The 26,632-nt window shown below is 42.7% G+C and overlaps 1 protein-coding gene across 2 annotated transcripts in view; it reads right to left on the reverse strand.

The window, feature by feature from the left end:
- The window catches only part of DLEC1 (DLEC1 cilia and flagella associated protein), a 91,520-nt gene that overhangs the window by 52,604 nt on the left and 12,284 nt on the right, over nt 1–26,632 (reverse strand). For both annotated transcript variants that reach the window (XM_043595742.1, XM_043595741.1), the window contains exons 3-6: nt 13,611–13,721; nt 11,887–12,077; nt 11,437–11,657; nt 10,283–10,361 (exon numbers count right to left, since the gene is read on the reverse strand). In XM_043595742.1, coding sequence (XP_043451677.1) covers nt 10,283–10,361; nt 11,437–11,657; nt 11,887–12,077; nt 13,611–13,721 — 602 coding nt within the window. The remainder of the gene's footprint in view (nt 1–10,282; nt 10,362–11,436; nt 11,658–11,886; nt 12,078–13,610; nt 13,722–26,632) is intronic.

Raw genomic sequence — 26,632 nt, forward strand, 5'->3', positions numbered from 1 at the left:
ATATTAAGCCCACTAGGTTCAAACTCTATATGCGTTTAGTCTTTTGAAAAAAAAATTAAAGATGTATTTTTGTTTATTTATGGAGGCTGCATGCTCAAGTGGGGGAGGGGCAGGGAGAGAGGGAGAGAGAAAGAATCCCAAGCAGGCTCGGTGCTTTGCGTGGAGCCCAACATGGGACTTGACCTTACAGACCACAAGACACCACCTGAGCCAAAATCGAGACTTGGATGCTTAACCGACGGAGCCACCCAAGCACCCCAGTCCTTTGAAATGTTTTGATACTTGTTTCATGATTCAGCACATGGACAATTTTGGTGTTTCATGTGCACTTTTAAAAGAAAATACATTTTGCAAGTGCTGGCTGTAGTGTTATATATAACTCAATTAGACACAGTTTGTTAATTGCTCGATTCTTCTATATCTTTACTGTTTGGGTCTAGCTGCTTTTTAAGTTTTTGAGAGAAAAAAATGTTAAAATCTCCTACATGTTTGTTATTGTATCTGTTTTTCTTCTAGTCTTATAAAATTTTGTTTATGTATTTTGAGGCTAAACCATCCGTGTGTACAGATTTTAAATAGTATCTCTTGGATGGACTTTTTTCAACCTTTGTTCACTATGAAATGTCCTTTTTTTCCTTTCTTTCTATTAATGCTTCTCGCCTTCTCTGATATTAGTAAATCCACACCACCTTTCTTGTGCATAAAATTTAATGTATCTTTACCCATCCTTATATTGTCAATCTTTTTGTACCCTCACGTTTAAGGTTATCTCATATAAGCAGCATTTAGTTGGTTTTTGTTCTTATTCACAGTCTGAAGGTCCTTCTCTTTTAATTGGGGTACCTGGTCCATTTACATATCATGTAATTGTTGTTGCTTTTCATCCCTTCTTGCATTTCTCTGCTTCCATATGAGTGTCATTTTCTTCTGATTAAAAATTCCTTTGGTGTAGATCTTCTGGTGATGGAATTATCATTATCTGATAGTGAATTACCAGTTTTCATCTGAGAATTTCATTTTATCTTCATTTTTTAAAGTTTATTTATTTATTTTTAAGAGAGAGAGAGGGAGGGAGGGAGGGAGGAGAGGGCATGAGTGGGGGGTTGCAGAGAGAATCCCAAGCAGGCTCAATGCTCAGCGTAGAGCCTGACACAGGGCTTGATCTCACGACCGCGAGATCATGACCTGAGCCCATACCAACAGCTGAATGCTTAACGGACTGAACCACCCAAGCATCCCAACTTATCATTGAAATTTTTGAAGAATATTTTCACTGGGTTTAGAATTCTAGATTGAAAGTTACTATCTTTCATCACTTTGAAGCTTCCAAGTATTTGCTAGCTTCAAACATTTCCATTAGAAGGTGGTGGGTCTTTTTTCTCCCGATGCTTTAAGTTTGGGTTTCCCCTAACTTTTCTTTGGTTTAGAACAGAATTTTACTATAATATGCCTGGGTATGATTTTCTTTTATTTTACTCTGCTTAGGGTTGTTAGTGTTTTACTCTATGGCTTGATGTCTTCATTACTTTTTGGTCACTGTCATCCACTGAGTTTTCCAACCCTGCTGCTGCCCCCATGCTCTCTCTCCTCCCAATTACACAATAGACCTGCTTACTAGGTCCCATATTTTTAAATGCCACTTTCTGTATTTTTTCTTCTTTTTTCCCTTTGTGTTTTAGTTTGGATCATTTCTACTGACCTCCTTGTAAGTATTATCTTCATTTGTGTCTAATTTGCTGGTAAGCCCTTCCATTGAGTAATTTCAGTTCTAGAATTTTTCATTTCTTGTAGATTCCTATTCTTCAGGTTATCTAGTTATAATACGGCCATAACTGGAAATCTGCCTAATACATGTATGTTTCTAACACTTGGTTTTGAGATACTAGACTTATAAGAGCTGTAAAAAATAATCCAGAGAATTCCCATATGGTCTTCACTCAGCTTCTCCTTATGTTAACATTTTCATAACAAGAGAACTATGATCAAATCTAAGAAATTAAGCTTGCTACAATATATTAACTAAAGAATCTATGTAAACTTTTCCAATTTGTCCACTAACTTCCTTTTTCCATTGCTGGATCAAATCCAAAACCTGAAATTCCATTAGGTTCCCATGTCTTTTTAATCTCCTAGGATCTGTGACAGTTCCTTAGTCTTTCCTTGTTGTCCATGACCTTAAGCATTTTAGAGAGCACTGGTCAGTTATTCTGTGCAATGTCCTTCTAGAATGGTCTTCAGTTGGGTTGGTCTGATGTTTACTCATGATTACATTGAGGTTATGCATTATTTACAAGAATATCATACAAGTGATGTGCCCTTCTCAGTATGTCATATTGGAGGTATATGATACATACTAGCAGTGATGTTAAAATTAATCATTTGGTCAAAGTCCTATCTGCCATGATTTGCCATGGCACAGTTACTATTTTTCCTTTGTAATTACAAAGTATTTGGGGAGAGACTATGCAATCATCTGTTTCTGCTAAAACTTTTACCCCCAATTTTATCATCTATTGGTATATCCTGCCTGCAGATTTTATCAGTGTGATATTTAATGGTAACTTTTTTATTTCTTTCATTCTTTCTATGTATTAATTAGAATTATTCTGAGCCACTTGGCTGGCTTAGTTGGTGGAGCCTGCGACTCTCGACCTCGGGGCTGTGAGTTTAAGTCTCACACTGGGTATGGAGATTACTTTAAAATTACAAAAATGTTTTAAACTAACTTAGAATCCTTCCGTAACAAAGAGTCATCCCTTCTCCTCCATTTATTTATTAAGATGTTTACTTATTCAGTATGATTCATGGACTTTATTTTATTCTTTGGGTTACAATCTGAATACCATTATCATTTACTTTGTTGTTTGAAATGTTTCAACTTTGGCCATTGAGAGCTCTGTGTCCTTTTGATATGCCCCCCCTTCCTGTCCCTCTTTTTCTTTCTCTCATCACTTCCTTACACTTTATGGCACCACAAGATGTTCTAGGGTCACATATTTCCCCTGTCTCAGCCCTGGAATTAACTAATGTACCAAGGAGCCCTAGTGCCCTTTATTGGAGAATGGTACTTAGAAACCAAGATGTGGACACTAGGTATGCTAAGTGCTGCTAGGATGCCACGATTTCTGTTCCTCTCAGTAGCTGCAACTAGGAAATACATGCAAGTGTACTAACTTATGCATTCACACACATCTATATTCATTCTTGTATGTATCCACCTGTATGTGTAATACATAAACACATTTCGAAACCACAAATCCATTATTTGTATCTCTGACTACAACTCAGCACCCAAGAGCTGATTCTAGCACTCCCTTTCCTTATTTGTAACTTCTTTCTGCAACAGTGAAAAACCTAATTCTCATCCATATATTTTCAAAATTTAAGATGTTTCATCAATATAAAGTTTATGAAAAACTTATAACCATAAATTCTTCTCTGAAATGTACTAATTATGTATGATTCTTTGTGTACCATGGGTGGCTCCTTCCAGCCACATGTACTCAATTTTACACAGTCATATTATGTTGTACTTTACTTTTTAACATTATTATACATATACATCCCCATATATTTAAACATTTTTTCATCCTTAGCAACCTTCTTTTTTAAATTCATTAATTGTGAGAAAGAGGGAGAGAGAGAGAGAAAGAAAGAGGCAGCATGAGTGGGGGATGGGCAGAGAGAAGGGGAGACAGAGAATCCCAAGCAGGCTCTGCTCTGTCAGCACAGAGCCTGACGCAGGGCTCGAACTCATGAGATCATGACCTGAGCCGAAATCAAGGGTCGGATGCTTAACCAACTAAGCCACCCAGGCACCCTGCAATGTTCTAAAGGAATAAATACCTTACTAATCCACTTGTGGGCTGTTATTCACTAACTTATCAAAACCCCTTATAAGTTATTTTCTCTCTCCCCTGCACATACACACACACACTTGGCTTTTTTTTTTTTTTTTTTTTTTAGTAAAATATGACACCTTTCATTTGTTCTTGATTTATCAGGGGTAGGCAAGGCCAAGAGGTAGACCCATATTTGAGTATTTATGTAATTTAGTCCATACATATTTACTGAGGAACTACTATATGCTGAGCACTGAAAATAAAATAACGCAAGCCTAGAAATAATTCCTGCCCTTGTTGGGCTTACAGTCTAGTGGGAAAGATAAACATAAAATTGTGCCACCAAAGAGCAAATGGTGGGAGAAGGGCCTGCAATCAGGACATTTAATCTAGTCGGGAAAAGTCAGGGTGACTTTCCAGAGAAGTGACAACTCAGCAGTAGGAAAGGGATGAGCCCTAGAGGACCAGGCAAAGGCAGGAGGGAGGACTGGTCCATGGCAGTCTGTGACCACCTCATCTACAGGCTTCCACAGATGGCACCTTCCAGTCCTGCATAAGGGTCTGTCACACGGCCCTGAGCAGCTCTTTCTCTGCCCTATTCCACCCCCCCCCCCAACTGAAATTATTTTTACCCCCCTTCTTGGAGTCTTTGCCAACTTCTGCAACTGTCCTTGAAATCTGATGACCAGACACAGAGGTCCAAAAGAGAATATATCACTGTTACATTTAAGGAATTAGAAAAAAATTGCTTTAACGTTTAACACATAAGACTGACATGTTTGCCCGCTTTTGCCCTGGGTGCTTGAGAGCTCATAAAGAATAATGGACTGCTCTTTAAACTCTAAAGTACAATACACATGTGTGTGAAAGAACTTGCCACGATTAGGCCTGGCAGTCTTTGCATCTGGTGAGCAGAGTTGGCGGCTACTAAGCTGAGTCTCCGTCTGATTCCCTAGGATGGTGGAGATGAGAATGAAAATGAAGGAGGCTAGGGAAAAGGAATCAGGAGAGTCCCTATAACTACTCTCAGAGGGATCACTGTATATGCTGTTAAGTGAAACAAGCAAGGTGCAGAGGACAGTAAGAAGGAGAGGGGGTTCAAGTACATGCATATATTTGCTTATGATTCCAAAAAGCAACAATGGAAGAACCCAAACTAATGAAAATAGTTACTTGTCGGGGAAGGAGAGCATAAGGAAGAGGGGAAAGGAGCATGAAGTGAAAGAAAGTTTCTTTTTATTTTATTTTTTTTTTAATTTTTTAATGTTTTTATTTCTTTTTGAGACAAAGAGAGGCAGAGCATGAGCAGGGGAGGGGCAGAGAGAGGGGGAGACCCAGAATCTGAAGCAGGCGCCAGGCTCTGAGCTGTCAGCACAGAGCCCGACGCGGGGCTCGAACTCACGGACCGTGAGATCATGACCTGAGCCGAAGTCGGACGCTCAACCGACTGAGCCACCCAGGCGCCCCAGAAGGTTTCTTTTTAAATAGAGAATCACAGCCAACAAATGCAGAAGGAGTAACAGAATTAGAAATCACCATTTTATAACCCTTAATTTTGTTTAAAAAAAATGGATCTAGGTAATAATCATCTAAGGCTTCTAAGGCCACTACAAGAAAGGTTGATAAAAAACTTCATAAATGACGGTTCAGGCTCGCAGCACCCAAAACCATTCTTTCCTGGTAATAGGAAAAGCAGATGCACGCCTCCAGATGGGATATAGTAGGAAATACATAGCGCCACCAAAGTATTATTCTTGCCAGGAAAAGAAAAAAAAACTGAACACGAATCTAATCAAATGTCTACATCGAACTCTAAGTTTATAGAAATAGGAACAAAGGAACGTGTTTCGTGTCACCACAATGATACAATCAGCCAAATCCAGGATTCACGAAACTACAGCTTCGACAAATAAAGGGCCTTCTTAAAAAGTAGGTTGAGGGGCTTCTGGTCCAAGACCACAACGTGGGAAGACCCAGAACTCACCTCTTCCACAGACGCTCTAACCCTCCACCTATTTACAGTGAAATTCCTCCTGAAGAAGGGCCAACTGAACAGCTGCTCCATGACAGGAGACAGACCACACAGAGAACGGCAAGAGAGATGGGGATCAGTCACAGCGGGAACCCCTACCCCCAATGCCGCAAACTGCAGCAGGGAGGGAGGAGATTGAAGGCACAGTTAAAAAAAAAAAAAAAGCAGTAGTTGAACAGGGCAACTAGAATATAAAGGATCCAGCCTTAGGACTCTGCCGGACAGTGGGAGCTGCTGAAACTCTCCGGCTGGCGAGCCCTGCAGTTAGCACTCCTCCTCCAGCCGAATTACACAGCCAAGAGCAGGGTCTGGGCACCAGAGCTGGCCTGCCACCTCCCCTAGCACATATGAGCCCCGGCTATCCCACCACCGCGGCCCCAACACAGTGCATATTGAGACACCCCTGGTCAGCGCTCACTGCAACTCCAGCCATCACAAATGCAAAGCATCCCGGAACACCCCAGGCTGCCACCACCACTGTGCCAGAGTTGCCGGGTCACCCCCGGCACAAAGCACCCTGGCACCCCCTGGCCCGTGCCCACCTCAGCTCCAGCCGCCCCACCAGGGTGTTCCTGTGCAGAGTATCCTAGGAAACTCGAGCCCATGCCATGCCTCAGCTCCAGCCACCTCGCAGGGGTGCCCCTTCCTGGACCATCCAGGGTCTCCTGGTCCGTGCCTGCTTCAGCTCCAGATGCCCCTAAGGGCACTCCCATGCAGATGCCCTGGGACATCTCAGCCTGTACCCACTTCACCTTTAGCCGTCCTGCCAGGGTGACCTCTGCACAGAGAGTTCCAGGACCACCCCCAGACGGCACCGACTTCAGCTCCAGCCATCTCCCCAGGACAGTTCCAGCATGGAGTACCCCGGAACCCCCTGCCCATGACAGCCACAGCTCTGACCAGCCAGCCCGTGAGAAGGTGGGGAAGGGACAGTAAAATATCTTCCAAACTGAGAAGGTGCTTTGTGACCAGAAAACAAAGCAGGTGAACCCACGCAATTTATAGAGTTTTATCCAGGGTAACTTACTGACAGGGGGAATCCGGGGGCCAATGATTCAGGCAGCTGCCACATGGCTACTTTCCACAATGTCTGGACCTTAGTCCCCAGATTTTATAAAGCGAAGGGGTGTGCAAAAGGGCACTGTAGTGAGATCAAAGGGTTCACATGCACTTCAAAGGGTCTGCATATACCTAATTGACAGCTGGCCTTTAATTAGATCTCATGGTGCCACCTGCGCATCAGGACTGGGGCGCCTGGGTGGCTCGGTGGGTTGAGCACCCAACTCTTGATTTTGGCTCAGGTCAAAATCCTGAGGGTGGTGGGATTGAGCCCCACGTCGGGGTCTGCACTGAGCATAGAGCCTGCTGAAGATTCTCATTCTCTCTCTCTCTCTCTCTCTCTCTCTCTTTCCCTCTGCCCCTCTCCTCCACTTGCTCTCTCTGTCTTTAAAATTAAAGGAAAGCAGAGGTGGGGGGAAGGAAGGAAAAAGACTATGTTATCTCTAACAGATCTCTAACAGAAGCAAGCTTCCCTCCATCCCAGCCTTGGTGGGCATTTCTAACGTGTATATATTAGTCTCCAGGGGGCTTGGAACACGTAGCCCCGAGAGCGGTCACCTGACGAACGTGAACACGATGGAGCGCCAAAGATGAAGCCAGCATTGCCAGCCTTCCTGCACTCGACAGTCGCCAGGCACACACCGTCTACACAGAGGACAACCATATACAAGATTATCCCTTCAAGTTTAGAAACAGCTGTTCCACCTAAGTCACACAAACACAGAAAGTCAAGCAAAATGAGACGGGAATACGTGCCAAAGAAAGAAAAAGACAAAGCCTCAGAAAAAGAACTAAATGAAACATCGATAAACAATGTATCTGATAAAAAGCTCAAAGTAATGGTCATAAAGATGCTCACCAGGCTGGAGAGGAGGGTGGAGAAACTCAGTGAAAACTTCAGCCCAGAGAAAGAAAATATAAAAAGAAACCAGAATTGAAGAATACAATAACCGAAGTGAAAAATGCACTGGAGAGAACCAACAGCAGATTGGCAGATACAGAGGAATGATTAGCAATCTGGAAGACAGGGTAATGGAGAGCAACCACGCTGAACAGCAAAAAGGAAAGAAAAAGATACAGGAGAGCAGGTTAAGGGATCCCTCAGACAACATCTAGTGAACAAATACTCACATTACAGGGGTCCCAGAAAGAGAAGAGAAAAAGGGGCAGAAAATTTACTTGAAGATATAATAGCTGAAAATATCCCAGACTGGGGAAAGAAAGAGACATCCAGGTTCAGGAAGCACAGAGAGCTCCAAACAAGACGAACCCGAGGAGGTCCACACCATGACATGTAATGACTAAAATGTCTAAGATTAAAAATAAAGACTGGATTTTAAAAGCAACAAGAGAGAAGCAACCAGGCACTACAAAGGAAACCCCATAAGCCTATCAGCTGATTTTTCAGCAGAAACTTTTCAGGCCAGAAGGGAGTGGCATGACACATTCAAAATGTTGAACGTTAAAAACGTACAACAAAGACTATCCTACCCAGCAAGGTTATCACTCGGAATTGAAGGAGAGATAAAAAGCTTCCCAGAAAAACAAAAGTGAAAGGAGTCCATCACCACCAAATAGTCCTCAGAAGGAATATGAAAGGGACTTCTTTGAGCGGAGAAAAAGTCATAATTAGAAATAAAATGATGAGAGGAAAAAAATTTAGGAGTAAGAGTAAGCAAACAGTAAAAGTAGTGGAGTCATCACTTATAAAGCTTGTATGAAGTTGAAAAGACAAAAGAAGTAAAATCAATTATATCTAAAAAATTAGCTAAGGACTCACAAAATAAAAAGATGTTAAATATGGTAACATATATAAAATGTGGAGGGGAGAGCAAAAATGAAGTTCTTTTACAATGTATTCAAACTTAAGTGACCATGAACTTAATATAGACTGCTATATACTTAGGATGTTATATATGAGCCTCAGGTTAACCGCAAATCAAAAATCTTTTATGATACACAGAAAAACGAAGAGAAAGAAAGCCAAGCATAACATGAAAGAAAACAATCACAAGGAAAGATAGCAAGAGAAGAAAAGAACAGAAAAGAGCTACAAAATAACCAGAAAACAATTAACAAAATGACAGTAAGTTCAGACTTATCAATAATTACTTTAAATGTAAATGGTCTAAATGCTCCAATCAAAAGACACAGGGTGACAAATAGATTTAAAAAAAAAAAACAACACCCCTCTCTATGCTGCCTACAAGAGACTCACTTCAGATCTGAAGACACATACACACTGAAAGTTAAGGAAGGGAAAAATATATTCTGTGAAAATGGAAGCCAGAAAAAAAAAAGCCAGGGTAGCAATACTTATATCAGGAAAAACAGACCTTAAAACAAAGACTGTAACAAGAGACAAAGAAGGGCATTACATAACGATAAAGGGATCAATATAATAAGAAGATATAACTATTGTAAATATCTATATACCCAATATTGGGGCATCTAAATATACAAAGCAAATATTAACAGAAATAAAGGGAGAAATTGACAGTAATATGATAATAGTAGAGGACTTTTAAAAAATGTTTATTTATTTTGAGAGAGAGAACACAAGCAGGGGAGTGGCAGAGAGAGAGAGGGGGACACAGAATCCGAAGCAGACTCCAGGCTCTGAGCTGTCAGCACAGAGCCCCACGCAGGGCTCGAACTCACAAGCTGTGAGATCATGACCTGAGTCAAAGTCAGATGCTTAACTTACTGAGTCACCCAGGAGCCCCAGAATACACATTCTTTTCAAATGCACATGGAACATACTCCAGGATAGAGCCCATGTTAAGCCACAAAACAACTCTCAATAAATTTGAGAAGAGTAAAGTCATATTAAGGCATCTTTTCCAACCATGACAGTACGGAACTAGAAATCAATTACAAGAAAAAAGCTAGAAAAAACGCAAACACGTGGAGGCTAAATAACATGCTAGTAAACAACCAGTGGGACGATGAAGAAATCAAAGAGGAAATAAAAGAAATAGACTGAGACAAATGAAAATGAAAACACAATGGTCCAAAATCTTTGGGATGCAGTGAAAGTGGTTCTAAGAGGGAAACATACAGCAATACAGGCTTACCTCAAGAAATAAGGAAAAGCTTACCCCAGTCTTCTCCCTAATTTTGTATATAGTTTTAAAATTCCATGAACCACTTTAAAAAAATAAGGAAGCTGATGAAGTGGGAGCTGTAAGGGAATAAGATTTTTGTTTTAAGTAAGCTCTATGGCCAGCATGGAACCCAACACAGGGCTTTGAACTCACAACCCTGAGATCAAGACATGAGCTGAGATCAAGAGTCAGAAGCTTAACGTGCTGAGCCACCCAGGTGCCCCAAGAAATAAGATTTTTACCTCATAAACTGGCCCAACTTCATAATCTGTGAAAAATGCGATTGATGGTTTAGCAAGAAACACTGGAGTATCAGCACAACTGTGGGAGGGCAAAAGAGGGGAGAAAAGCTGTTAATTTCATCCATGTGCTTCATGTAAAATAAATACACCCAAACCGGGGCGCCTGGGTGCCTCAGTCGGTAGAGCACCCGACTTCGGCTCAGGTCATGATCTCACGGTTCTTGGGTTCAAGCCCCGCATCGGGCTCTGTGCTGACAGATCAGAGCTGGAGCCTGCTTCAGATTCTGTCTCCCTCTCTCTCTGCCCCTCCCCTGCCCATGCTCTGCCTCTCTCTCTGTCTCTCAAAAACAAATAAACGTTAAAAAAAATTGTTTTTTTAAATAAATATACCCAAACCATCAGAGATATTCACAAGATGTCATTTACTGGATTTTGTTCCTGTTGTTGAAGCAGGTTACAAAATAATTTTACCCCACGATAGAATCTTTGTGAAGATACGTACAGCTGCGTGTTTCATTTTCAATATGCATAGAAGGCTTCAGCTTTGGAAGCTCACATAGCAACATCCTAAACTGGGTTTTTAATATGGGTGCTGGTTTTCTTTGAAAATATTAATTTTCTAATTTTTCTTAATAAAAAGATATTTGACTTATAAATCTTAAATAGTTTTAAGTCCATTAAAACTATGAACTCATAAAGCAATTCACTCCCTTCATGAGGACAATTAATGAAATAAGCCAAAGGCACTCACTGAAAGAAAATCACAATGTATGTTTGTTATTTGTCATTAATCAAATTTTAAGTATTTTTATTCTTGAGTTTCTATTCCAAGACATAGGAGTGCAACAGAAGAACATGTGGCTACAGAGATTCCTCCCATCTGACCAAGACTGTTCAGATGTGAGCAGAGGACCAACACTAACCCGATTCCTCAAACCCCCGGCAGGTCAGAAAAGCACAGTCCAGGCCTCTGGGGGATGTCCGAAGGCCAGGCCTGTGGGGAGCCGGGGAGCCCGGAAGCCCTGCTCTGCTCTGATACTGACACCCTGTCCCCCAAAAGTCTAGGATCCTCTAGGATCCAGGCCAGACCCAGGACCTTCTGTGTCCTCCAACGGGTCTGACTTTCTGATCATACAAGTCAGGGAAAGACCCACCTCTCCACTGGCTCTCCACTCTGGAGGTCTCCTGTCAGCGCTGGCTTCTTCGGAGGAAAGAGGAGAGACGTGCCTCCACGTGGAGTGTTAGGAGGGAAAAACCGGGGGTTTTTAAGGAAGTGGATCCGACTGTCCATTCTGGCAAGCAGAAGTCGCTCCAGTTCTCTCTGGGGCACAGGTAGGTGGTTCATCCAATTCTTATTCTTGGGTGGACCTGTTTTCTTTGAAACACACACACACACAAAATAGAGAGTCAACGACAGGCAGGGGGACTGGGTGTGCTGGCATTTGGCCAGCCGCACGACCCACGGGTAATCAGTGCAAATCCTCCCCCCTATTTCGCTGTGGATCCACAACATCCTGTGTCACCTGGAACTCCTTCCCCAACCCCCACAACCTCCCTGTGCCCACTGCCCCCACACCCCACCGCGCCCAGGCTTCCACACCAACCTGGACAGTCTTGCGCTTGGCCTCTAAAGATGAGTCCCACGTCAGGCTGTCCACAGTGTAGTCCAGCTCCTCGTCAGACTTAGTGAGCATCTTCCTGCAGGGATCTTCAAGCTTCTTGGTCAGGTGCTTCTTTGGGACAGAACGCTTCTCACAACTGAATGTGAGTTTTGAACATCCAGGGACAGAGACGCCTGCGGCACCAAAGAACCAAACTGAAAGCTCCCACAGATGAAGTGGACATTTCTAAGATGCCTAAATAAAACCACCAAAGCCACTTTGAGACTTTTTCCTCAACTTTCACATTTATTATACTAGATATAATTGCTCTTCAGCATATAAATTATCCCTGGGACTTATTCTACGTACTCGAGACTTAGGAAGAGAATGTTACAGTATTTGTTTGATTGTCAAACATGGTCAAAGAACATGAGTAGATCGCTGCCTGCCTGTCCGCCTCTAACGCAGGTACATAAACCCTGTGTGTGAACTTGCTTTTCAAACAGTTCACAGGAGAAATCAAAGTTTGTATTAGTTTTGTATACGTATAAGTTCATCCCCAAAAGGTTAAAGGAGAACGCTCATTGCTAGCAAGAATGCAATGAAACTGGCAGCGGTGCAAAACTTGGTAAATCCTCAATACGTGTTAACTCTATCCTTATTCATCTGCATAACACCGAATTTCCAACTACCTTCACAATATTAAGTGGCTTGGTATCGCGTGACACTTAATTCTGCTACCTCTCTCTGGTCTGCCTTCTCTGTGCAGCTCAGGTCGCCAATGGAACTCTGTTCTCATCAGCACCCTTGATTCTCTGGATCACAACCTTCCCACCCCAAATGCCCTTCTTGGCTCCAAAGCCTCAGACTGGGTGGCTGGCGAGCGCATCTTCCAAGCCTGGTACCGCTGGGCCATCCTGATATGCGGCCACGGAATCCACAGAGCAACTTCCCCCTGTCCATACACTGACTCTCCCAAAAGTCCACCTCCCTGCTTAAACCCACAACCAAGGTCCCACCCCACTCACTCTCAAAAGATCTTGCCTCCCACATTACAGGAAACCGGCTCAACATCACATACACATTGTTCTCTGGCTCCCTACTCAGTCTTCCCACCATACTCATTAAAGGAAAAAAAGTTGTTCTTTTCCTACATGGGGTATGGAAAACCCCCACGGTCCATGTTGTGACTCCGCCAGGAATTTGCTCCCTTACTTATCTAGGTTTTCAGACCCTCCCTCTCTTGGTTCATTCAACCACTTTTCTTTTGTGAGAGAGGGGGAGTGAGTGTGAGCAGGGGAAAGGTGAGGGGGGGAGAGAGAATCCCAAGCAGGCTCCATGCTGTCAGTGCTCAGTCTGACGCAGGGCTCGAGCTCACAAACTACGAGACTATGACCTGAGCTGAAATCAAGAGTCAGATGTTTAACCAACTGAGCCACTCAGGTGCCTCCAGCTACTTTTCTAAACATTTTCATATCTCTCGGTGTTGAGCAGCTAAGAAGAATGTATATTCCACCCTGAGGAGTTGAGACTTTGGTCTTGCAGGTGTTAGGGAGTTAGAGAGGAAGTGGAATGCTTAGAACTGACCCTCCCAATAGTCATTATCAAATTAAACGAAAGGGGAAAAAAATCCGTGGGGAAATGGCAGCCAAGGTGGCCCGTGCAGTCCTGCTACAGAACACCCCTGGAATGATACCAAAGGCTCGAACAGAGTACAGAAGCATTACCTTTAGGTGCAGAGCAAAATGGTACGGTGTCACTGTAGTAATCATCCGGGCAGATCAAATGATGCTTCTGTAGCAACACACTGTCCACACACCATCTGAAGATAGACTTCACTACATAGAAGGGAATAAGGACAAGGGTGTTTCAAGCATTATATTAAAGAACCTGAACCCCAAGTTTTTCATCCTCCAAACCTAAACCAGCTCACAAAATTCTTTCTCAGAACCCCGTGCAATCTTGAGATTAAAGAAACTAATCGTCAAATGATTACCAGCCACTTAAAAGAAGGCAACCATCAGACAAGGCTGTGTTGTGGTATTATTTGAGCTAACATACTGTGTGACTCACGGAGAGGACTGTTAACAAAATATAATTAAGGAAAGTATGGTAGATCAAATAAATGGCCCCAATCCCTCACCCTTCTCTATTATCCACACCCTTTGCCATATGACTTTGCAGTTCCTACAAGTAGAGACAGAGTACACCTCTTCACCCTTGACTTTGGCTGTGCGATGTACTTTGGCCAATGTTGGTAGGGGTTTGCACAGCTGAGCCTACTCTCTTGAGCCTTTGTCATCATGAGAAGAGCTTCCCTGCCCCTGAGAAGAGCTCCTGCCTCTTCACCTTGGACTCTAGCATGAATCCATGTTAAGCAGACTTGAGCCCAACTTGTAGCAAAGAGCCAAGTTCAGCTGGGCCCACAGCTTAAAGCTGGTTTAGCCAGCCAAGACTGGCTAGATCAGCCAACCCCCAACAGATCTACTGACAGACAAAAGAGTAAAATCTCATTTAATGAAGTGGGAAGTCAAGCATTAATATCCATGGTTGTTGTTGTTGTTGTTTTGCCTCTCTCATCCCTGAAATGCAGCTAGATCAACACCAAACCATCTTACACACCTAGAAAACTGATCTGAGGATTCACACAACAACCTGCACAACATGAACCACAGAACTCAGCAGGTATGTGGCGTGGAGAGGGGAACTCGGGGAGAGAGAACTTTGGAGGGCAGGGAGCTGTTTTTGCTTGTGAGGAGAGGACAGAGATGTGGGGTGGGAAAGTACAGGAAAAGCACTCCTCCTGAAAATAGCTGGAGAGAAAGAGAAAGAGTGGCAACACCTATAAAGGACTGAACACGAAAGGGAGAAAGGAGAGGGTTTAAATACCATTAAGACTCTATAAACAGGGGAGCACAGAGTCTGTGACTCTGCAGCTTGATACCTGGCAGAGCTCTGGTGGGAAGGGCGAATTCCCAGGAGCACACAGCAGGGTTCGAGGGGTCTTTGGGCAACACAGGCAGAGGCGGTTCCCCTGCTGAGAGGACATTTGGTAGAGGCTGTGTGGCCTCCCCACAGGCAAAGCTTCCAGTGGACCGTGGAGAACAGCCAAGTTTGTTGGTGTTGGAACAAGGATGTTAAGGGTGAAGCCTGGTGCCAGATGTGTGCTGTGATTTCCCATAATCCCTGAAACACTGCTGCTACACGATCCTGTGAACTTTCTCTGGGGCAGGCTAGTACCCAGCCACAGTCTCTGGGCATCTGCAGCAGTGCGGTCATGTGAACGAACATTCTGGGGGGTGGGCCAGCTCATGGAGACTCATCCCCAGAAGGTCTGAGCGGGTCAAAACTGCAGGACCCTCAGAAGTGAGTTTTATCTCAGCCCCATCTGAGATAAAACTCAGGAGGGAGGTGCCACCTAGCAGGACGATGGCTTGGTCGCGGACAGTGTAGAAGTGGGGAATGGACAGAAGCCTGAGACAATGGAGGAGTGCTTGATTGCCAGCTGGGGAGGGTACAGAGTTCTGATACTAGAGACTGGGTAGGTGGGTGACGCCATTTGACCCCTCCCGTGCATGCGCGTACACACATATACGTGAAACAACGATCCACCCCAGTAAACTAAGCAGCACCATCTATGGAGAATGGAGCTACTACACCAAGCCCCACCCAACTGGGCCAACTGTGCTCTAGAGGATCACCACAAATCTCTCTGCCTGCTAGTTTATGGCCTATAAAGTGCATCATAGTTTGATTTCTAGGGGAAACTGGATGTAATTTCAATCATATTTCATTCTGTTTGCTGGCCCATCATTTCAAATTTTTTCCTTTTCTTATTCTTCAATACAGAAAGAGGAAAATATTTATTTTTATTTACCATTTTCATAAAACATATTTTTCTTAATTTTTCTCTACTATATTTTTTACTTCTTTGTAAATTTTCCTAATTCTATTTTTACTTTCATCATTTCATTTTATTCTAGTTTATTGTATTCATTTTTAAAAATGTTTTTATTTATTTTGGGGAGAGAGAGAGACAGAGCATGCGCGGGGGGGGGGGGGGGGGGAGGGGGGTAGAGAGAGGGAGATACAGAGTCCAAAGCAGGTTCCAGGCTCCAAGCTGTCAGCACAGAGCCCAACACAGGGCTCGAACCCACGAACTGTGAGATCATGACCTGAGCTGAAGTCGGATGCTCAACCGACTGAGCCACCCAGGCGCCCTTAATTGTATTCATTTTTTCAAATTTTCAAATGATTTTTTTTCCTTTTTTTCTCTTTTCTTTTCCTTTTTTGTCTATTCTATCAAGATTCTTTCAACAACCAGACCAAAACACACCTAGGATCTAGCATCCTTCATTTGATTTTTTGTGTTGTTTTTAATTGCTTAATTTGTTTATTTATTTTATTAATTCTTTTTCTCCCTCAAAATGATGAAATGAAGGAATTCACTCCAAAAGAAAGAACAGGAAGATATGACAGCTTAATCAACAGAGGTAAAAGCAAGATGTCTGAACCAGAATTTAGAATCATGATAATAAGAATACTAGCTGGGGCTGAAAAAAGCATAGAATCCCTTTCTGTGGAGATAAAAGTAGTAAAATCTAGTCAGGAGGAAATTAAACAATGTTATAACTGAGACGCACTCTCAAATGGATGCCATGACAGCAAGGATTGATGAAGCAGAGCAGTGAATCAGCGATATAGAGTATAAACTTTTGGAGAATAATGAAGCAGAAAAAAATAGAGAAACTGAGGCAAAAGAGCATGATATAAGAATTAGAGAACTCAGTGACTCATTAAAAAGGAATAAAATCTGAATCATAGGGGTCCCAGAAGATGAAGAGAGAGAAAAACGGGTAGAAGTTTTATGTGAGCAAATCACAGTGGAAAACTTTCCTAACCTGAAGAATGACACAGACATCAAAATCCAGGAAGCACAGAGACATCCAATTAGATTCAACAAAAACCAACCATCAACAAGACATATCATAGTCAAATTCATAAAATACACAGACAAGGAAAGAATCATGAAAGCAGCAAGGGGAAAAAAGTCCTTAGTCTACAAGGAAAGACGGATCAGGTTTGCAGCAGACCTATGCACAGAAACATGGCAGGCCAGAAAGGAGTGGCAGGATATATTCAATGTGGAAAATTGGAAAAATGTGCAGCCAAGAATTCTTTATCCAGCAAGGCTGTCATTCAAAATAGAAGGAGAGATAAAAAGTTTCCCAGACAAAAACTAAAGGAGTTCATGATCACTAAATCAGCCCTGCAAGAAACTTTAGCAGGGGGACTCTCTGAGGGGAGAAAAGATGGAAAACAACAAAAACAAAAAAAGACCAAAACCAACAAAGACTAGAAAGGACCAGAGAACACCACCAGAAACTCCAACTCTACAGGCAACATAATGGCAATAAATTCATATCTTTCAGTATTCACTCTAAATGTCAATGGACTAAATGCTCTAATCAAAAGACATAGGGTAACAGAAGGGATAAGAAAACAAGATGCATCTATAGGCTGTTTACAAAAGACCCATTTTAGACCTAAAGTCACCTTCAGGTTGAAAGTAAGGGGATGGAGAACCATCTATCATGCTAATCATTGCCAAAAGAAAGCCGGAGGAGCTATACTTATGTCAGACAGTCTAGATTTTAAAATAAAGACTTTAACAAGAGATGAAGAAGGGCATTATATTATAACTAAGGGGTCTATCCACCAAGAAGATCTAACAATTATAAACATTTATGCTCCAACATGAGAGCACCCAAATATATAAGTCAATTAATCACAAACATACAGAAACCCATTGATAATAATACCATAATAGTAGGGGACTTCAACATCCCCACTTATGGCAAATGGACAGATCATCTAAACAGGAAATCAACAAGGAAACAATGGCTTTGAATGACACACTAGACTGGATGGACTTAACAGATATAGTCAGAACATTTGATTCTAAAGAAGAATACACATTCTTCTTGAGTGCACATGGAACATTCTCCAGAATAGATCACATACTTGGAACATAAATCAGTCCTCAACAAGTACAAAAAGAACAAGATTATACTGTGCATATTTTCAGACCACAAAGCTACGAAACCCAAAATCAACCACAAGAAAAAATTTGTTAAGACAACAAACACTTGGTGACTAAAGGACATCCTACTAAAGAATGAACGGTCTAACCAAGAAGTTAAAGAGGAAATTAAAAAGTACACGGAAGCCAATGAAAATGATAACACCACAGCCCCAAAACTCTGTGATGCAGCAAAAGTGGTCGTAAGAGGGAAGTATATAGCAATACAGGCCTTCCTAAAGAAGGAAGAAAGATCTCAGATACACAACCTAACCTTACACCTTAAAGTGATGGAAAAAGAACAGCAAATAAAACCCCAAACCAGCAAAACAGGGGAAATAATAAAGATTAGAGCAGAAATCAATGCTATTGAATCCAAAAAAACAAACAAACAAACAAACAAACAAATACACAAAACAGTAGAACAGATCAATGAAACCAGGAGCTGGTTCTTTGAAAGAAATAACAAAATTGATAAACCCCTAGCCAATTTGATCAAAAAGAAAAAGGAAAGGACCCAAATAGATAAAATCATGAATGAAAGAGGAGAGATCACAACCAACACTGCAGAGATACAAACAATAAGAGAATATTATGAGCAATTATATGCCAATAAATTGGGCAATCTGGAAGAAATGGACAAATGCCTAGAAACATATAAACTACCAAAACTGAAACAAAGAGAAATAGAAAATTTGAATGACCTATAACCAGTAAAGAAATCAAATTAGTAATAAAAAATCTCCAAAAAAACAAAACAAACAAACAAACAAACAAACAAACAAAACAAGAGTCCAGGGCCAGATGGCTTTCCAGGGGAATTCTACCAAACATTTAAAGAACAGTTAATACCTATTCTTATGAAGCTGTTCCAAAAAATAGAAATGGAAGGAAAACTTCCAAACTCATTCTATGAAGCCAGCATTACCTTGACTCCAAAACCAGACAAAAACCCCACTAAAAAGGAGAACTACAGACCAGTTTCCCTGATGAACATGGATGTAAAAATCCTTAATAAGATACTAGCCAACCAAATCCAACAATACATTAAAAGAATTATTCACCATGACCAAGTGGGATTTATATCTGGGATGCAGGGCTGGTTCAATATCCACACATCAATCAGTGTGATTCTTCACATCAATAAAAGGAAGGACAAGAACCACATGATCCTCTCAATAGATGCAGAGAAAGCATTTGACAAAATACAGCACCTTTCTTGATAAAGAACCCTCAAGAAAGTAAGGATAGAAGGATATTTCAAGATCTTGAAAGACCCAATGCTAATCTCATCCTCAATGAGGAAAAACTGAGAACTTCACCCTAAGTTCAGGAACGTGACAGGGATGTCCACCCTCGCCACTATTATTCAACATAGTACTGAAGTCCTAGCTTCAGCAATCAGAAAACACAAAGGAATAAAAGGCATCCAAATGGGCAAGGAGGAAGTCAAACTTTCACTCTTTGCATATAACATGATACTCTATATGGAAAACCCAAAAGATTCCACAAAAAAACTGCTAGAACTGATGCATGAGGTCAGCAAAGTCACAGGATATAGAATCAATGTACAGAAATCGGTTGCATTTCTATACAATTGTAAAGCAATAGAAAGAGAAATCAAGGAATCAATCCCATTTACAATCGCACCAAAACCCACAAAATATCTAGGAATAAACCTAGTCAAAGAGGTGAAAAATCTATACACTGAAAACTATAGAAAGCTTGTGAAAGAAACTGAAGAAGACACACACACACACACACACACACACACACACACACACACGGAAAAATATTCCATACTCATGGATTGGAAGAACAAATATTGTTAAAATGCAGACACTACCCAAAGCAATCTACATATTCAATGCAATCCCGATCAAAGTAACACCAGCATTCTTCACAGAGCTAGAACAAATAACCCTAAAATTTGTATGGAACCAGAAAAGACCCCGAAGAGCCAAAGCAATCCTGAAAAAGAAAAGTGAAGCTGGAGGCATCACAATCCCGGATTTCAAGATGTATTACAAAGCTGTAATCATCAAGACAGCATGGTGCTGGCACAAAAACAGACACTCAGGTCAATGGAATAGAATACAGAACCCAGAAATGGACCCACAAATGTATGGCCAACTAACCTTTGACAAAGCAGGAAAGAACATCCAAATGGTGCTGGGAAAACCGTACAGCAAATGCATTAGAATGAACCTGGACCCCTTTCTTATACCATACCCCAAAATAAACTCAATATGGATGAAAGACCTAAACGTAAGGCAGGAAGTCATCAAAATCCTAGAGGGGAAAGCAGGCAAAAACCTCTTTGACCTCAGCTGCAGCAACTTCTTTCTCAACGTGTCTCTGGAGGCATGGGAAACAAAAGCAAAAGTGATCTATTGGTATCTCATCAAGATAAAAAGCTTCTGCACAGCGAAGGAAACAATCAGCTAAACTAAAAAGCAACCTATAGAATGGGAGAAGATATTTGCAAATGACATATCAGATAAAGGGTTAGTATCCAAAATCTATAAAGAACTTATCAAACTCAACACCCAATAAACAAATAATCCAGTGAAGAAATGGGCAAAAGACATGAACAGACACTTCTCCAGAGAAGACATCCAGATGGCCAACAGACACATGAAAAAATGCTCAACATCATTCATCATCTGGGAAATACAAACCAAAACCACAATGAGATACCACCTCACAGCAGTCAGAATGGCTAACATTAACAACTCAGGCAACAACAGATGTTCGTGAGGATGTGGAGAAAGAGGATCTCTTTTGCACTGCTGATGGGAATGCAAACTGGTGCTGCCACTCTGGAAAACAGTATTTAGGTTCCTCAAAAAAGTTATAAATAGAACTACCCTATGACGCAGCAATTGCAGTACTAGGTATTTATCCAAGGGATACAGGTGTGCTGTTTTGAAGGGGCACTTGCACCCCAATGTTTATAGCAGCACTATCAACAATAGCCAAAGTATGGAAAGAGCCCAAATGTCTGTCGACGGATGAGTGGATAAAGAAGATGTGTGTGTGTGTGTGTGTGTGTGTGTGTGCGCACGCACGCACACGCACACACACACACAATGGAGTATTACTCAGCTATCAAAAAGAATAAAATCTTGCCATTTGCAATGACGTGGATGGAGCTAGAGAGAATAATGCTAACCAAATCAAATCAGTCAGAGAAGGACAAATACCATATGATTTCACTCATGTGTGGAATTTAAGATACAAAACAGATGAACATAAGGGAAGGGAAGCAAAAATAATATAAAAAGAAGAAGGGGAACAAAACATAAGAGACTCATAAATACAGAGAACAAACTGAGGGTTGCTGGAGGGGCTGTGGGTGGGGGGGATGGGCTGAATAGGCAAGGGGCACTAAGGAAGACACTTGTTGGGATGAGCACTAGGTGTTATACATAGGGATGAATCACTGGAATCTACTCCTGAAATCATGATTGCACTATATGCTAACTTGGATGTAAATTTACAAATTAATTAAAATTAAAAAAAATTTTTTTTTTCAACGTTTATTTATTTTTGGGACAGAGAGAGACAGAGCATGAACGGGGGAGGGGCAGAGAGAGAGGGAGACACAGAATCGGAAACAGGCTCCAGGCTCTGAGCCATCAGCCCAGAGCCTGACGCGGGGCTCGAACTCACGGACCGCGAGATCGTGACCTGGCTGAAGTCGGACGCTTAACCGACTGCGCCACCCAGGCGCCCCAATTAATTAAATTTTTAAAAATATCCATGGTTGATGATCCAAGGAAGAGTGGTAGAGACATGCTATTTAGATGTATCAAGAAGAATCAAAGCTGAAAATGGCCACCTTTGGCAAGTGGACTGTAGTTGGGAGAGGTGGCATGGAGGTATTTTTTTTTTAGAGCATTTTTAGGTTCTTAGCAAAACTGAGAACAAAGATGTCCCATATACTCCCTGCCCCCACACACGCACAGCCTCCTGCATTATTAACGTCCCCACACTAGAGTGGTATGTGTGTTACAATTGACGATCCCACACTGACACATCATTTTCACATAAAGTCCTTGGTTTACATTACAATTCACTCTTGGTGGTGTGTATCTAAGGGTTTGGACAAATTTATAATGTCACGCATGGGGGACGGCTTTTTATATTTCATCCGAAGCTTCTCTAAACCATTTGAGTTTCTAAAATCATGTATATGAAGAGATTGATTAAAAAATAAGGAATAAGTAAGATGAATGGAAGACTCAGAAGTCTTCAAAGTTTGTTGTTTGCTGCATTAACCAACATGGTGCCTGTAACTGGCCTTGCCCTTTGGAGTTTCCCTATAGCCCAGGATATAGGTGAGACAAGTGAAAAATATGTGTTTCTCCCATGATATCTGTTAATTTAGGAGTTTCAAGATTTTGCTTAGTTACTGTTATAATCAGGGTTCAATGACGAAAACAGAAATCACTCTCTGTAGACCATATAAAGAGCTAAATGTAGGGGATGATGGAAAGGGAGACAGAATGTCAGGGAAGCTATTGCTACCAACTTCGGCCAGCAGCACTGAGGTAGGGAGTTCTCAAGAAGTTATCTGGAAGCTGCTGTGAAATTCACAGCTGCTCAGTTATCTGCCTGCTACTGCTTCTGGAGAACAGTGACCTCCCCTTCCAAAACTCGCCCAAATCTCTCATGAGCGACCTAACCTGGAAACCTCGGGGAAAGGTGCATTCTGGGAAACGTGGTCCTTGGCCTCTCCTGTGCAATAGAGACCTCAGCAGAGGGTGGCGGGAATGCCAAGTTCTGTTCCATCCCAGTTCCCAACGACTTTGGTATTGGCCTTTCTGAAATATTAAAAGATAAAACTTCCATACAAAGGGCAGGGGGTGTGTGGGATGGAGACGTATCCTCTTCTCTTCTGATACCATTCTCTCCATGGTCCTCCCCCGGGCTGTGGGCAGTTAGGTGTTATGTCTGAAGAAGCAGGGGGCAGTTCATTTGTCAGATCTTGGGAAAGTCTCTCTCCATGTCTGGCCTGGATTATGTACCAAGGTGAGCCTTGGAAAACACTGCACTGGCCTCGTGACCATCCTCCACCACCTGGGAAGAGTGGGCTGCCTACACCGACCCTATACTCTTGAGCATGGCTCTGTTCCATTCCCTGAGAGATAATGTGGGCAATTTACCAGCAAGGGAAGGGAATGGAAGCACAAGATGTTCTGATCCTCTCCCCGCCTCCCCTCCCCAACTGGAGAATTTACATGTTTTTCACCTTGTGACATTTAGCAAATAGAGAAAGGCTGCCTCTGTGCCTAAAAAAGAAAGGTTTCAGGGGTATGTCATCATCATCAATCACCGAAGTTATAAAAAAGGTTTGGGGCACCCGGGTGGCTTAGCTGGTTGAGCGTGTATTAATTTCAGCTCAGGTCATGATTCCAGGGTCATGGGAATGAGCCCCAAGTCAGGCTCTGCATTGAGTGTGGAGCCTGCACCTGCTTATGATTTCCAATCTCTCTCTCTCTCTCTTTCCCCTGCCCCCCGCCTCTGCCCCTCTCTCCCCAACTCACACACTCTCTAAAACAAAAAAAAAGTTCCTGGGTCACCTCATGCTCCTCCATTCCCCCCACCTGTCACCCAGAAGCAGGAACCAGAGGGATGTCCATGGAAGTGGATTAAGATCTTTACTTCTGCTACTTTTGAAATAAAAAAAGAGCAACGTTACCAGCGGAAGGCTGAGAAACCAGAGCAGATAATGTCTGATTATAACTATATTATCTTGGGTAAAAAAATAAAATGAAGGTCATTGAAAAACTCCCCTGACTGAGGTTGCTCAGTTCTCAATGTTTTATTTCACTTTCACTTAAAAACAACCAAACATTTCATCCCCCTTGATCTCTAGCCAGAAGAATCCCACCAAGACAGGAAGAGCATCGGACTTCTGGGGCTCAGGGGACATCAGGCAACTAATAATACCTCCTGAGAATCTGCTACCAATAATCTCTGCCAAGTCCACGGTGGAGGGAGGGGTGCTGGCAGCTACACAACTCTGCTGTGGGGTGGGGGGCACAGGACGAGATACAGAATGTGCATCGAGTGTTCACTCTCCACTGGGCTGGGCCTCAGAGGTGGCAGGCCTGACCAAGGTTAGGGCCTCATACCCAGGGCCACGCCTTGAGGGAAGGCATCTACACCTGTGGGACACCAGGCCTGCTCTGGTCACCAATCCTTCCTCCTCCTCCTGATAGAAGCTGAGCTCTGACAGCAGACTCACTCAAGCTCAAATGTGGGCCCCAGTACTTCTGAGTTGTGGGAATTTAGGGAAGTTATTTGACCCTTTCTCTCAGTTTCGTTCCTGTAGCTATAAACTGGAGAGGAAACCTACTTCGCAGGGTTGTTGGAAGGATTCAGCGGGATAACCTAGGCAATGCATCTTACACAGCATCTGGTCCCTAGGAAGACCCCGTAAGTCTAATGCCTTTCTAAGCCACTCTCTTCCACCTCTCCCTCCCTCTGGGCCACAGATATGCGGTCTCCCAACCCCAAAAGCACAGTCCCTTCTTCCTACTGCACCAGAAAGTGATGATTTTCAGGGATGCAGGAGGATAGATCAAAGTCTTTGGGGACAATAAAGGGAACCAGGCCTCCTTGGAGAAATGGCTGATTGCAGGTCCGGGGCAAGAAGATAAAGCCTGGAACATCTAGCCATTCTAGAAAATAAGGAAGTTATCAAAGACAACTGCTATTGTATCAAAAGAATTAGGAGGGAACTTGAAAAAGCTCCAATAGGCCCAAGATGGGACAATGTGAGCATTAATAAAGATAATAAATACAACTGTAGTTATGAAATCCACAAGTTCATAATGATACTAAAAATCAACCAACACACCTCATTAGTCACTTTTGGAAATGCTCGGGGAACCAACTCATTATTTTAAAAACCGGAAACCATTAATCCTGCCCATCAATGATAATCATAGTAGTTGCTGAAAAGCTTCCCCATGGAGTAGAAGTACCCCATACCATTAGCGTGTCATTATAATTTACAGCCCCTAATGAGATAATGGATCCAGGCAAAGGTTGCCAGCATCATGAAGAGAGAGACATCAGAAATCAAGTGCCTCCCGAAGGCAGCACACAGCAAGATCTATGAAGTAGTCTTGCCCTTTCGCCCACAAAATAATCGAACCTAGGCCTCATGAAGTCTCTAGAACTACTCACTCAATTGCAGGAAATACAGGAACCAGGAGACCAGGTTAAATGACACCACAATATTGAAATCGGCAAAATCAAGACGACGGACAAGTCTACAGGAAAACAACCCAATTTCTTTAACAAAGAAATTGATCAAAGAGAGTGTTGCCATCGAGGTGGCTGTCTGAGAAAAAGGTTCTCAGTGAATGCTGGCGGGTGTGGTGACGGAGCTTTGAGGAGGAAGGAGAATCGGTGAAATCTGACCGTACCTCTCCACGAATACTCATCAGCTGTAGTTTAATTTGGAGAATTTAATGGGGAAAACCACAACAGACGCCAGCTTGACCAGGTGGTCCAGGTTACCATCACCTGTGCCTTCTGACGGCCACAGTGAGAAGAGCACCGCACGCCTACTGTTGGGTGTTGCCAAGAGGGAGTCTGAATCCGGCCACAAGGAAACATGAGAGCCACAGAATGAAAGGCCGGCCAAGAACGTCAGGAGAGGAATCTGAGACGGCCAGAAGCCATCTCCCCCCTTAGACAAGAGCTGCACTGGCAGAAGCAGCCTAAAGTAACTGTTCTGGAACGCTGGAGTCTACAGAAGACTTGGAACTTCTGGGGAAGACTGGTAGGTAAACAGCGGCTAACTTCAACTCAGCAGAGTGGCAGCTACCCAGCCACCATCCCACCCCCATGGCAAACATCTGTGCGTGCATTCCTGGCACAACTTGCACAGTTTGCGGGAGCCTGGGTGAGCAAAGAGGGCTCCATCTTCCAAATACCAGGTATCTGTGCTCTGATTTCGCATTACTGCTTCTGACCACAAAGGTGCCTACAAAGAGGCCATCGGCCATTGCGGTGGGCCCTCCTCCACAGCTGCAAGCCCCTCCTCCTACAGAAGTGACTTCTAGGCAATTTAAAGGGCTGGTGCCTTTTTCCTCCCATTCATCTTCCTTTTTCCCCTTTTGGGAACCAGATATTAAGGACTAGGACATTCAAGGGGCACCTGGGTGGCTTAGTTGGTTAAGTGGCCCACTTCGGCTCAGGTCATGATCTCACGGTTCATGAGTTTGAGCCCTGGGTCGGGCTCTGTGCTGACTGGTCAGAGCCTGGAGACTGCTTCAGATTCTGTGTCTCCCTCTTTCTCTGACCCTCCCCCACTTGCATTCTGTCTCTTTCTCGAAAGTTAATAAACATTTAAAAATGTTTTTAATAAAAAAAAGACTAGGACATTCAAAAACAACTGCAGATGTGGACAAAATTAGAACTTGACTGCACATGTCCGGGGAAACGCTGAGAAAAGACCTGAGAAGACCTTAAGTTTATACCTCAGGCTGACCCTTGGCACAGACAGCCTACAACAATTTTTTAAAAAGCAAGAACAATAAACAAAAATGACAAGTTCTAGAGAAGGAGGAGAGTCTGATTTCTACAGTTAGCACATTATTAGATTCAAATATCCAGTTTTCTTTAAAAAAATTTTTTTTTCAA

Source organism: Prionailurus bengalensis, chromosome C2 (assembly GCF_016509475.1).
Source record: "Prionailurus bengalensis isolate Pbe53 chromosome C2, Fcat_Pben_1.1_paternal_pri, whole genome shotgun sequence".
In the NCBI taxonomy this organism is placed as follows: Eukaryota; Metazoa; Chordata; class Mammalia; order Carnivora; family Felidae; genus Prionailurus; species Prionailurus bengalensis.